At 38.8% G+C, this 12,967-nt stretch overlaps 1 protein-coding gene across 11 annotated transcripts in view; it reads left to right on the top strand.

The window, feature by feature from the left end:
• Nebl (nebulette) overlaps positions 1-10,810 on the top strand; it is a 114,327-nt gene extending 103,517 nt beyond the window's left edge. For all 11 annotated transcript variants that reach the window (XM_021240503.2, XM_087207101.1, XM_087207111.1 and 8 more), the window contains 2 exons: positions 4,222-4,328; positions 5,601-10,810. In XM_021240503.2, the coding sequence (XP_021096162.2) occupies positions 4,222-4,328; positions 5,601-5,777 (284 nt within the window). In that variant the 3' untranslated portion in view covers positions 5,778-10,810. The remainder of the gene's footprint in view (positions 1-4,221; positions 4,329-5,600) is intronic.
• Positions 10,811-12,967: the final 2,157 nt, after the last annotated feature.

Genomic DNA, 12,967 nt, shown 5'->3' with positions numbered 1-12,967 from the left:
TGTCATGCACCATGAGCGAAATCTTTGCTGTTATCTGAGTAATTATTTCTGATTTCATTTTTCCCATTTCCTCTTTTGTTGCCAGTTCAGAGAGTCCAGGTGGTTGAGTATCAGATTGTTCCATCTCGTTTCCCTTTGGGGTTGCTGTAGGTGATCCAGAAGTCTGTTTTTGAGGCTTGTTTACGTGTCTTCTAATTTCCACGGGGGGAGGGGGGTGCTTTTGGCACCCGCGCGACTCACCTTCTCTGCCCTAGGAGCTTGGGATGGCGTCGGGGGAGCTTCGTTCTGTGTTCTAGGACCGGCTCAGCTTCTCTCAGAAACAAAGTCTTTAAGTGACTAGTACAATGGAATCACATAATTCATTTCCATTACGTAACTTCCTGGCTTAGTCACTCTGAATGACTTTCCTCCAAACCCCTGTGGCTGAAATCTATGGAACCTGTCATTTAGTGGGGTCAGTGTACATTGCAAACTGGAAGAGCACAAGCCTTTGACTTCTCTGGGGTGTGAAGAATTTCAGGAAACAACCAGAAGAAAGGTAGCCTTCTGTATGATGGTGTACTTAAGCAGGATCCTGCCTTTGTGTAGCTAAAGATAGTCCTGCAAATTTCACAGCATTCTGCAAACATTAGCCAGTTTGCAAGTCACCCGGGTAACGCTGCACTGCAGTGACAGGGGGCTGGGAACACAGATGTCTTGGCCCTTTGGCTGATGCCAGAGTCAAACTCCACGGGAGAGACCCCACTTATACAGGGAAGAACAACATCACCTTGGACATCCCATGTGCCTCTCAGATTAGAAGTCTCATTTTTGTACATTTATATATTATTTTCATCTCCTTTTTCTCATTTCAGATTTCTTAAGCCTCTTAAAAATGTTTCTTTCTCCCCTTTTGCTTTCAGTTTTATGATCTTCACTTATTTCTTTATCTTAGTTCTTTATCTTTATCTCTTTCCATTCTACGAATCAACATTTAATAGAAAACGGTGATGTTGGCTGTTTGTGGAAGAACTTCCCTGGGCAGTGGGAGAGACATGTTGGCCTTTGAGCTCTTGTAGGACATTCCAAGGAGAGCCTGAAATGCTTGGCTCTTTGGTCAGTAAATCTCATCAACGTGAAATGAAAGTTGAGTCGCACTTCTGTGTTTGGTTGTTACCTTAGGATAATGAAAGCTTTTGTTTTGTGGATTTAATGTATGGAAATAAAAAAACCCCTCTAATTCAAGACTGTTGAATGGTTGGGAAACCATTGTACCTTTGTCACCATCCTGCTGTACCAGTGCTGTTGAAATCTGACCACTATTTAATAAAAGGGCGCCATGTGTTTTTCTTTTTTAAGATGCCCTCATTGGAAAGTTAGCCTAATATCTTGCTTTTGCAGAACTGAATTCCATATTTCCTGGAAGAAATCTCAGACATGGAATAGCTATCTTTCAATGGAAAATTTAATAACCTGTGTTTACAAAGCCATCGCTTTAAATTTCCTTTGGCTTATTTTACCTGTCCCCCACCCCTCAAATGAGCATTCATATAGGTAACATCAGACAAGCAATGCACGTATCTCTTAAAATTGGCATTGTTTTTACTAAACTGATTCCTCAGGGCTCTCAGTTATATTTTTCATAGTTTTAGGATCTTCCTAAAAACTCTTATTACACCAGATATAAGGTAGATAACAAGGTTTTATAACCCCAAAGGAGCTTTTTGTTAAGCCATCCAGAGAGCGGCATGAGAGTAATTAATACAGGTGTGAAGAGACACCATAAGGGCATGATGGTTGTATTACTCTGCAGCGTCCCATTCTAACCTCCGCCCTGTTGTCTCCACTTCCTCCTAGTTCGATCTAACACATGAGTTCCTTTTCTTTCTGTACTGACAGCAAGAGACTGCAGGGTACATTCGGGCAACTGAATACACATAAGTATACGGGTAAATTAGAGAACCCTGGTGAGCAACATTTAAAAAATTGTCAGTACTTAAAGGGCACAAAACTGGAATTGTGACATATAAACTGTGAATATCAATGTCTTAGAGAGTCTGAGATAGCTTTCAGAGTCCTTTCCTGAAAGTTTTTCCCTCAAATATTTTAAGGTGGTTGTACTTTGTGCATAAATTTGAAAGTTCATAGTTAAATGGTGCAACAGTAGATTAGAACTGACTTTTTCTTTTTAAGAAATGGTTGAAGGTGTTAATATTTAAAATTTAGAATAAATTCAAATGATAGTAATTAATGAAGAAATGATTAGCCTAAGTTCAGGGCTATCAGCATGGGATGTATAATCCACATCACTGATTTATGCACGCGCTGGAAATGCCCTCAGTACCGAGAGCTATTTCCTTCATTGGGGAAAGGGCCAGTTGGCCAGTGGTCTCAAAGCTGCAGCAAGGAGATTGTCTTTGACACCTCTTCTATGCCGGGCATGCCTTGAACATGGTGGACAGCCGTAATTATTGTTAACTGCTGGAGAGACTTACTGCGTGACAGGCAATCAGTGTGTACATCAGCTGATAAATATTTGCTGAGTTGAAGGAGGGAATCAATTAATGATCAATGCCTTTAACTTCCAACACACAGAAAAGACTCCTTTACTCAGCTACTTGAGGAAGGCGCCTCGATACTTACGGGAATTTCATTATTTTTCTCTGTGAGTGGATTCTGACAATATCCTTGACATCTCTTGACATTCAGTGCTTAAACTGATAATCTTAAAAGTGGTCTTTTCTGAAGTATTTGGTGTTTAGTGATGTTTTATAATATGCTCCACGTAAAGATCTTGGCAGTTCTCCTTGGTGCCATATCTGGATATTAAATACAACTTGTAACAATGTTGTGATATAAAGTCACTCAAGAGATAATGAAAGAATACCCATTCAGCCTAATATCATGATCATTGGGGTAACACATTAAGGTTTTGAAATATTCTGATGAGTAAATGTCTTTAAAGTATTGATGATCTCAGGTATCATTAGAATGAATTTTCCATTTATAAAATATTATTTGTAACACCCAAGAATTCTAGCTGCTTATTATTTTTTTATGAAAGTGTCCTGAATAAATCAGCCCATTACAATTGCTTTCTGTAATCAACTTGATTGAACAAAAATGGCAAACTGTTACAGATTTAATAGCACATGTGTCATACAAGTTTTACTAATGTGTTGTATAATTATTCAAAACTTAAAGAAGAGCATGTAACTAAAATTCCTTCATTTTTAGCTCATGTTTCTGGTTACAAATACTTAAATACTGAGAGAAACACACAGGCATAGATGTCTTTGGGTTTTGTGGGGTTTTATCTAGCTTCTGTGTTGGTGTCTGTAGAAAGCAGAGTTCTTCATAACAAAAACTATGTCTTTTGATTGTCGGAATTGGTAGTGAGGGCAGCACACACCAAGGGAATATCATTTTGACACTTTCTTCACATAGAAGGATGAGGTTTATGAAATTCAGTAAGTGGTCTGGTTTCTCAGGCTTTTGTAAAAAATATGCATCTGACTCATTTAGCCTCGACTTACAGTTAAAATATAAAGAATTCTTATGTTCTACAGAAAGATTCTTTTTTTAAGTTTAATTTTATTTTTTCCCCATTAAGTTTATTGGTACATTTTAGGTATAAAATACAGTTACATACATCATTGGGATCTTGCACCATTACATGAGTATCTTGGTTCTTATTTTTTCCCCTTCCCCTGCCCTCCCTTCACCCCCTCCACCCTTCCCTATTTGCAAAGACTTTGTAACCCAATTAAATTCCTTTTTTTTTTTTTTTTGGTACTGGGGATCGAACTCAGGTCTTCGTGCTTGCGCAGCAGGTGGCGAAACCACTGAGCTAAATCCCCGGCCCCCAATTAAATTCCTTTAACAGCCTTGTTTTTCTTTTGGAAAAAGCCTGAAAGAATTACATAGCCAAATAAAAACATGATTTTTTAAAGGTACTGTAGGAAATGTTTGTTTTGTCTTTATGTTCCTTTAACACACATCTGCAACAGAATAACAAAAATGTTAAAAATATAATTAACTGCACGCTAACATTTATTTTCTATAGATGTTCTTAATTCCTGCGCTTTGGACTAATCTTGAGATAGGTTAGAATGCCGCTCCTCAAATTTCACTCACCACCCAGAGTGGCCCTTTGCCTCAGAAGCTTCTAGGCGAGCAGGAGGCAGCGTTTGGGCTGGGAGGGTGTTGAGGCGGCTCTGAGAATGTGTGTGTCCCCCGCAGCGCCTGTGCTCCCCGGGGCTTACCAGCAGAGCCACTCCCAAGGCTACGGGTACATGCACCAGACGAGCGTGTCTTCCATGAGGTCTATGCAGCATTCACCAAACCTGGTAAGTGTCGCACCGCAGCGTTCCTCCCTCCCTGGTCTTCCAGTTTCGCCTCCAATATATGAACGCATGTAGAAAACAGGTGGATTGAGTAGTGATCATTTTTCTATACAGCTAAGCGATACGGGATGTTTGCTAAGGGATTGCTAAGTGACCATGCATGTGGCCATCTGTGCCACTCTTGCAGAGGAAGCAAAACACTTGCAGAGGCAAAGCATTGAGACAGGAAGACATTAATGAGCATTCCACAAAACAGGAACACACAGAAGGGACCTGTCAGTACCGTATCATAAGGGTTCCTTCATGATTGGTATTAGCCAGCTTTGATTTCATGTGGGCCTAAAAAGCTACAAATATTTGATGATCCTAGAATGAATAGGATGATCTTGATGCTCATGAAAATTCCCTTGGAAGCTTAAGTGATGGGGCCAAAATAGCTAAGAGAGGATTTTGAATGTTCTCAACACAAAGAAATTATATGTCTGAAGTGGTAAATAAGCCAGTTACCCTGATTTGATCATTATAACAAGGATTTATTTGTACCTCAATACTCAGAATATTTATATACTACATTTCTGTCACTGTGATACAAAACTATAAAGTGAATATATTACCAATTTTTATTATGTATATAATGTATCTATGTATGTATGTATGTATATATGTATGTTTGTTACCGCAGATTGAACCCAGGGCCTTTGCACTGAGCTACATCCCCAGCCCTTTCTTATTTTGAGACAGACTTTTGTTAAGTTCCCCAGGCTTGGTTCAAACTTGTAATCCTCCTGCCTCAGCCTCCTACCTATTTTATATATTTTTGAGGGGAAGCTCATTGCCTCTGCCTGGGGATCAGCGGCAGAAAGCCAATGGGACCTGGACCTGTCTGCCACTATGGAAGGTTTTGTTTCCTGACAAATGTAGAATAGAGAGGAGGCTACATGGCCTGAGGTTTCTGGGATTATCTGAAGATGGAGGAATTGGCTTTACTCTTTCAAAGCCTACCAATTGACAGCTAGCTATTGTATTTATTATTTTCCATTATTGTCTTGTATTTTCTTTATCTCTGCTCTGACCCTTAAATATTGTGGTCTTTCCCTAAACTAATGAACTTGAGATCAGCACAGTTAGTTAGATACCAAGCTTTCACTGATGAATTTTCCAAGCTAGCCATGCTTGCAAACCTTCCTCAGAGTGTGTGTGCTTTGGTTTGTCGGGACCGGGGTCTGTGGCCGAGCCTGTCTTGGTATTCATTCCTGAACCCTTCTTCCTTCTCAGAGGACCTACCGAGCCATGTACGACTATAGTGCCCAGGATGAAGATGAGGTCTCTTTCCGAGATGGAGACTACATTGTCAACGTGCAGCCCATCGACGACGGCTGGATGTACGGCACGGTGCAGCGGACCGGCAGGACGGGCATGCTCCCAGCAAACTACATCGAGTTCGTGAATTAGTTCTTTCCCCCGCTCTTTGAGCTTTATTCTAATGTATTCTAAACCTAATCTTTTTAAAACCTAGACGATACTTTTAAGACAACTCGGCAATTATTTTCCAATAATGTATCCTTACTTTGACAATTAGACACAAGGTACCAGGAAGTAGGAATGACTTTGGGCTGAAAACAGCATTCTCAGTAATTCCTGTGAACAAGATCCTGACATCCGGAGACCTGGTGCTGCTAATTGTGTTTGTGGTTTCCTTTGATTGGCTCCTGAACCCTTCTGGAAAATGTTATTTTTGTAGACTTTAATAGAGATGTTGGTTGTCCCTAGTATGTAATGAGTGTATGAAACTTCTTAGCTTTCCCTTTGGAATAACCAGAAACAAATTCTCTTAACTCAGCAACACAGCCAATAACTTACAAACTGTTTAGCTTTTGAGTCATTAGGCAATTTCCAATTCAAGTGAAAATTGCCTGATATAATAAATGTAAGCAGTGGCAGAATGACAGTCTGGTGAGAATCACACTCACCAGTGGTCTTAGGGACTGAACAGGAAATGTCCTTGTTCCCTAGGCCCCCTGGGGTCTGTTTATGTCTCCTTTGTACCAAGGCATCTCCTCCTTTCCATTTACATTCTCTGGGCCTGAGTTTATGCTTGGTCCCACAGAATGTCAGGACCAAGTAATGTCACAGTTACTCTGCAGAGGGCAAAGTTCAGTGTCATCTGTATTCTTTCCCCTGTAGCCTTTACCCTGTTGCATGTCCTGTAGGTCTGGCTTCTGTTACTAAGGCAAACCACATGGCTGATATCTACAAGCCCTGTCTGTACCCAGTTACCGGCTCATCAGGAAAACATCTTTAAAAATTGCTTGAGATTTTCTTGCTGTATTGCACTCTAGATTTGAAGGACTGATACCTTAGGAAATACATATGCTAGTAAATAAGTGATTTAGGTATTTCCTGAACAGCTTTCATTAGCTTAATGCCACTTTTGAATTGAAAGCAAAGAAAATTTAACAGAACCCAATGAAATATGAAATTTGGAGTGTACTGGAAAAAACCCAAAACCCAGCAGATGAGTTTGCTTTTCACAGAAATGACCTGGTTTCTTATTTGAAAATGATACTCAGAGTCAGGAATGGAAATCTGGCTGCTAAGACTGGTTCATCAAAGAGACTTCCTTTCTACTCTCTGGTTTTTCTTTTCTAAATTACCCTCAAAGGATGAGATAGGAATATCATGAGAGATTTTTCAGGGCAGTCTCCAAAAAAGAAATGATTGTCTTTTGAGTGACTTCTCAGGCTTTGGCTAGATTCCCAGCCACAAGTGTAAATCAGGCTGGATTTGCTCAGCACCTGCAGCGAAGGTCCCTGATAGACTGATGTCCATTGGCAGCTCTGTGTTGCTCCGATTTTGCCCTTTATTGTGACTTGCAACAGGGTAGGATTCATGTAGGGTCCGACTGTGTCGTGATGAAATTGAAAACAGCAAAGGGACAAAAAATGTAATAAAATGTCTTGGGGGAGTATCTACCTTGTGTGTTCACAGAGATTAACAAAATATCCTGTTAAGACATCTTTTATTGCAATTTTTACTGATCTAAAGGCCAAAGCTGGTTCATTTGCACCTTTGAAGAGTTAGCAAAGTACTTTTCAAAGTCTGTACTTTCCTTTTATTAAGTTTAAAGAACAAAATAAGCTTCATCACACTAAAGCTGTATCTACATGGCACCGATATAAAATTGAAAAGAGAAAAATTCAGGCAAATTACTAGAGGCTTTTTTGGAAGGGATTTTACAGATTACCAAATAACCAGCCTAGCTGACTTTCCATCACTTAAATGGCCAGTCATGATTAAACTGATTAAACTCTGTACCTGTCTTGATGTCTTGTATACAGACCTAATAGTGCAGAAATCTGTGCATTAAAATAAAGGGCAATGAGCGTGGTCAATTTTCTACATATGACTTTATAGTTAGTTCACCAAGGCAGACCACTTTTTGTATGTGGTTATAAAAAAAGAGTTGTTGTTGATTAAGTTTTCAGACTAAATGTGGGACAGGCACAATTTTGCTAAATAGTGCATGTATAGGAAGAAAGGAAACAGACTTGAAATAATGCTTATAATCAGGAAAGGTTCCATACAGCAGCAGCTTGTTATTCCATGTTTCCTCATCCACTAATTTCAAAATCAGATTCACTAAATGTAAAAGTCAAATACATATTTGGGCACTATGTATTGTGCCCTAAAATTTTTTTGTGTGTGCCCTAAAATTTTAAGCTATACCTAATGTTTGCATAGCAAGATGTTTCTTCTTTAAGCCTTTAGGAATTAAGATCTGATCAGAATTCAAGTAGAGTGTATTTATTTTCAATAAAGATGGAGGCAGATCAAGATGTTGCATGCTGCTGAGGTTTATCCCTTGATAGTATTGGAATTGTTACTAACACTTGTCAGCAGAGTAGAGAAAATGTATGTGTGTGTGATATCAAAGTGCTACTTTTACCGCATCATTTAAAAAACCTACATTCTTGGACAACTTTTCCATTTCCACATGCTTCCCGCCCACCTTCAATTTGATAAACAATGCTGACAGCTAAGAAAGAGTTTAAAAGCAAGTCCTTTAAGACTGAAGTTAAAGAAGACTGTATCTGCCAAGCACAGAGAGCATGCCCATGTTCCCCAAATAGACTGGAGAAAAGCAAGGAACAGTCGGATACCTTTTCAAAAGGTTCTGAAAACACAGCTGTGTGCGGATCTTCCTTTTCGAGAAAAGCATAGCAGCAGAATGCATTGCTTTTGTTGTACGTTTTTGCAGTAAATGTTTTTACTAATTTCTGTTCTCCAGAAAGCTCCCTACTTCTAACCCACAGCAAAATAAATTCTTTATGTCTTCCTGTTACTACTCACACATCCACAGCATAGCCCAGATGGAAATATTTATCTGGTTGTCAGCTCCCCGTGCAGGTTCACCCTCTTCCCATGCCTCCTGATCTCCACAGACCACACAGGAATTTGCAAGCACAATTCCCATAGGCCCCTTGTATAAATATGGGTGAGATTAGAACAGCCCCTCTTTTGCCACGAGGTACATTGCTTAAAGGTGTTGATGATGTGGCTTTGCCAGTCTTACCATAGTCTTTCTTTTCTGATCCTCTCCGTCCTGAGCTTTATAACACTCTGGGATTTAGGAAGAAGATTTTTCCTTTTAGAAGAGAGACTAGAAATTCAAGAGGTGCACCTTGTTTTCAGGTTCATTCAGGTCCAGTAGAATGTTTTTAATGAAAAGATAAAGAAAATGGGTGTGATCTTTAATAACACATCCCTATATATGGTAGATATAGTTTATACCAAAATTACAATACATATATATAAAATAGGTGCCTTTTTGATTACCCTTGTTTATCCATTATAGTCTTGGGAAAACAACCAAGCAAGTGAATTTCTGCCTATTCTATAGTAATATTTTATTATAAATGATTGGTATTTTTGTGGTGGGGAAGAGGGGTGCTCCTGACATATTAAAGGTGATAGCTCATTGTATTTTACCATTAAAGGTTTAGAACTTTAGAAAATGCTGACTTCTTCCATCTATTTCTGAAAAGTTCTTTGTGGATTTATATATAGTTGAGATGTATAAACATTAAACCTTAAGTTTGGGATTTAAGATACGTATTGTATGATAAAATAGTTATGTTACAAGGCTGAATTCACTGTGTAAGATGAATTTCACTTCGCAAGTTAATTTCACCTTAGCTGTTTGCTTCTGATAATCTGAAAGTGGCTGGATGGTAGACGTGGGTAACCTGGCATGAAGATGCTAAAGCTTTAGTTAAGCAAGAAGCTACGTAAACTAACTTAAGGTTGCTAAAATGCAAGTCTCTTTCTCAAGTATTCCATGACTGTTAGGACCCTTTCTAGACAACTAGGTATCAACTATTGATAATCAAAAAAGTCAAGACAAAGTGAAGACATTGCCATCATCCTTCCATGATCCTTAGACTGGTGGGACCCACAGGTGGGTCTCCTCCCTGGTCGTCCATATTCCTTCAGTGTATTTATGGGAACTTCATATGCCTTTTGCGTTTGATATATGGTATCCAGTTTGTGTAGTGCACACTTTGTAATCCAGTTGTTGTTCAGAATGATTTATTTTTAAAGGAGAAAGAGAAAACTGCATCGCAATTCCATTCTTTTGTGTCCATATAGTGAATTGCCTAGCATTTTGGAAGTAGCACCAAGTCTAACAGGCATGATACATGTGGGACTATTGGTCTTTGACCTGTGATAAAAATGCAAACTTGAACCATTGTGTAGTTTGGCTTCTGTTTGCTTCAAAATATGTACAATTATGGTTGATTATTAGCTTGTAAGTCTGTACCAAATTTGAGAGCATTAACAGTTTTGAAGGAAACATTAAATGTTTTTCTAATGAAGGGGCTTACAGAATGATACAATGTTATTAATATAATTTGGCTTTTGTTATGCAAATTGTTAACACCAGCTATTAAAATCTATTTTAGTAGAAATGCTTTAACTCATGTTTTTTTCCTCTACACTGTGAATCTTTAAGCCTTGGCGGACTAAAGAAAGATCATGCTGCCCAAAGGACTTAACCTATGCAAATGAGTTCACGTTTTCGTGGATGTCACAGTAAATGCGTATTAAGACATCATTCCTCCTGCATAATGTACAGCAGCATCGGATAACACTGTAAGCCTAGCATCCCGTGTGTATAGTATAGTCACTCACAAACCGTTCAAGATGACCATCCTCACTAGTATTAGTATTTGTTTGAAAACAAATTGCTTATCTATTGAAACTACCTGAATGATGTCAGAATGGGACTGACAGATGGACGTGTGGGCTGTGGCTTTCCCGTGGTCCGTGCAGATGTTCTCCTATGATAGAACTGTGTTCTCCCATGCACTCCCTTCAGGGCCTTCTATTCTGTATTTGTAAAACATGATAATGCATTCATTTCCTATCTATCTCTACACATTTGGTTTGCTTAAATAAATGCAGGATACAACAAAGTGGTTCTACTTCTTGGCTCTCACCGTGGTTTCTTGGAACGTGGGTCCTTAGATGCAGGTACTGCAGCATGATGATACCTAGGAATGAGGTATGTTGTGACCACTCACATTACACGCATGGAGGATACGTGTATCCGCATGGCTGTGGAGTGTTTACATTGACACGTCATTCAGTACATTTTCCTCCCCAGGATTAACTTATTTTCAGGTGATGCCAATCTGATGCTTTCTCAGTCTCAGATTCTTTCTGATTTCACATCAACCTACTGCAATAATGCATTGTTGGAATGAACTTCTTTCAAGATTAAATTTCTCATGTACCCTGACTAGTTTCATTCCAATTATTTTTGTATTTGTCAGATGACAAGAACAGCTTGGCACAAAAAATTTAAAAATGTACAAATTGAGAACATGAAGAAGAATGATACTCAGGTTTCTCAGTTAAGAATCACATGTCGTAGGACATTTTCCCCTAATTAAAAAATGAGTTAGTCCCTATTTTTTACCCTTATATAAATTTCAGTGGATTGGATCTTAGCCTTATTGTATTATTTTCTAAAGTCCCTCTTTGGTGCATAATCCTTACTAATTGTAATCTGATAATCTTTGCAGATGACACTGACTCATAAACACTTCTATCAAATGATAAATTGAATTATTTTATTTTCCAAAAGTATGAATGAATCTCTTTATGGTATCATTAAACAATACAGTTATTTTTATTTGAAGAATTTATTGTCTTTTCTTCTGCTAAGGAAAAAGTTTCATGATTATAAATTAATTCTTTGGAACCTGGGCCACAGAGAAAATGATTAATTTGGGAAGACTTTTTTCTGACCTAAAATAAGTTAGGTTTAGAATATACTATAATTTTATTTTCCTGACTTAAAGTTGTGTAGAGTTAGTTTTATAGGTGATCATATCATGAGTAGCCACCAGAAGCCTACCAAAACAGCTTTCTATGAAAATACTCAGACATAATAAATTGAAAAGTAGATAAAAGGAAAGTTTTGTTCCTTTATGTAATCTGCTTCTCCTTCACAGAGGAATTGAATAAGAGTTTTGTGATGGCAGAAAACTGGATTTTGTCCAAGGGTGAACTTCAACTTTTTTTCTGTAATTTGAAGCAAAATTCTCAGGCTTTTGTCTATTATACTTCTATTAGAGAGAAGTAGAGTTTTGATGAAAAGATAGAATGGACTTAAAGGGTGAAAAGTCAATATTAGAACAAAGGACCTAGTCACCTTGTTGCTGATTTTGTGTTTATACCATGGCATTTTGATCTTTGCAGCTTTTGTCTTTTTTTTTTTTTTTTGAGTAGCAAACATGAAAGAGACTAGTAGGCAGAAATGGAGAAACAAGCAAAATCTGAGTTCCTGTTATTCCACTTGAGAAAATAGGGAACATTTTTGTATTCCATGTTTAGTTATCAGATTGCTCTTTAATGAACTAGTGTCTGGTTCTTGACCCAGGATAGCCACGCTTCTTACTTTTTTTTTAATGTCCGAGGGCATGAGGTCCAAATAATGTTTTTCTATGTGGATAACAATGTTCTGTCCCACACGACATCATTTCTCTGGTCACAACTGACTAGAGGTGACCCAAGAGGACTTCAGCTCAGCTCTGCTCAACTGGGACAAAGGTAACTTGGCCTACTCAGATTTCCCTGAGAGGGCCTACATTCAACATACAGATCAAGTTGGTTAACTGGTTATATTATTAAAGACTAAAGGACATAGGGAGAGGAGAGAAAGGCATTGAGGAAGTAAAGGCTGTAAGTAAGCAGAAAGTGTAAGGAAAAGCTACGAACTGGAAGAAAGATGTTTAGAGTAGACCCAAGAAAAAGCACAGTAGGAGGTTGGTAGTGGCAGGAGCCATAGAGCAATGGGATATGAAGAAACAAGTGTTAATGATGGCATCTTTTTAGGGACACCAACTCCTGCTGCTGGCAGAGAGCCCAAACTCCATCCCAGTCCTGGGAATCCCACCCATCAGGAGGTCACCTCCTTGGGGTCCCCAAGTGCTGGTAGGGCCTCTTGCCAGGCCATCCCACGGTTCTTCCCATCTTTGCATGTAAACCTTTATTCCTTGAGATATGTTCAAGGGTCTCTGTGTGTCTTGTGATCGCAGAAGCTTCACTGACAGAGCGTCCATTTATGCCCATTG

Source organism: Heterocephalus glaber, unplaced genomic scaffold (genome assembly GCF_053883595.1).
Source record: "Heterocephalus glaber isolate CG9 unplaced genomic scaffold, H.glaber_assembly_v1.0 deba00000768, whole genome shotgun sequence".
Lineage (NCBI taxonomy): Eukaryota > Metazoa > Chordata > Mammalia > Rodentia > Bathyergidae > Heterocephalus > Heterocephalus glaber.
The sequence above is the reverse complement of the archived record's forward strand: the minus strand, read 5'-3'. Positions and strand labels throughout refer to the sequence as shown.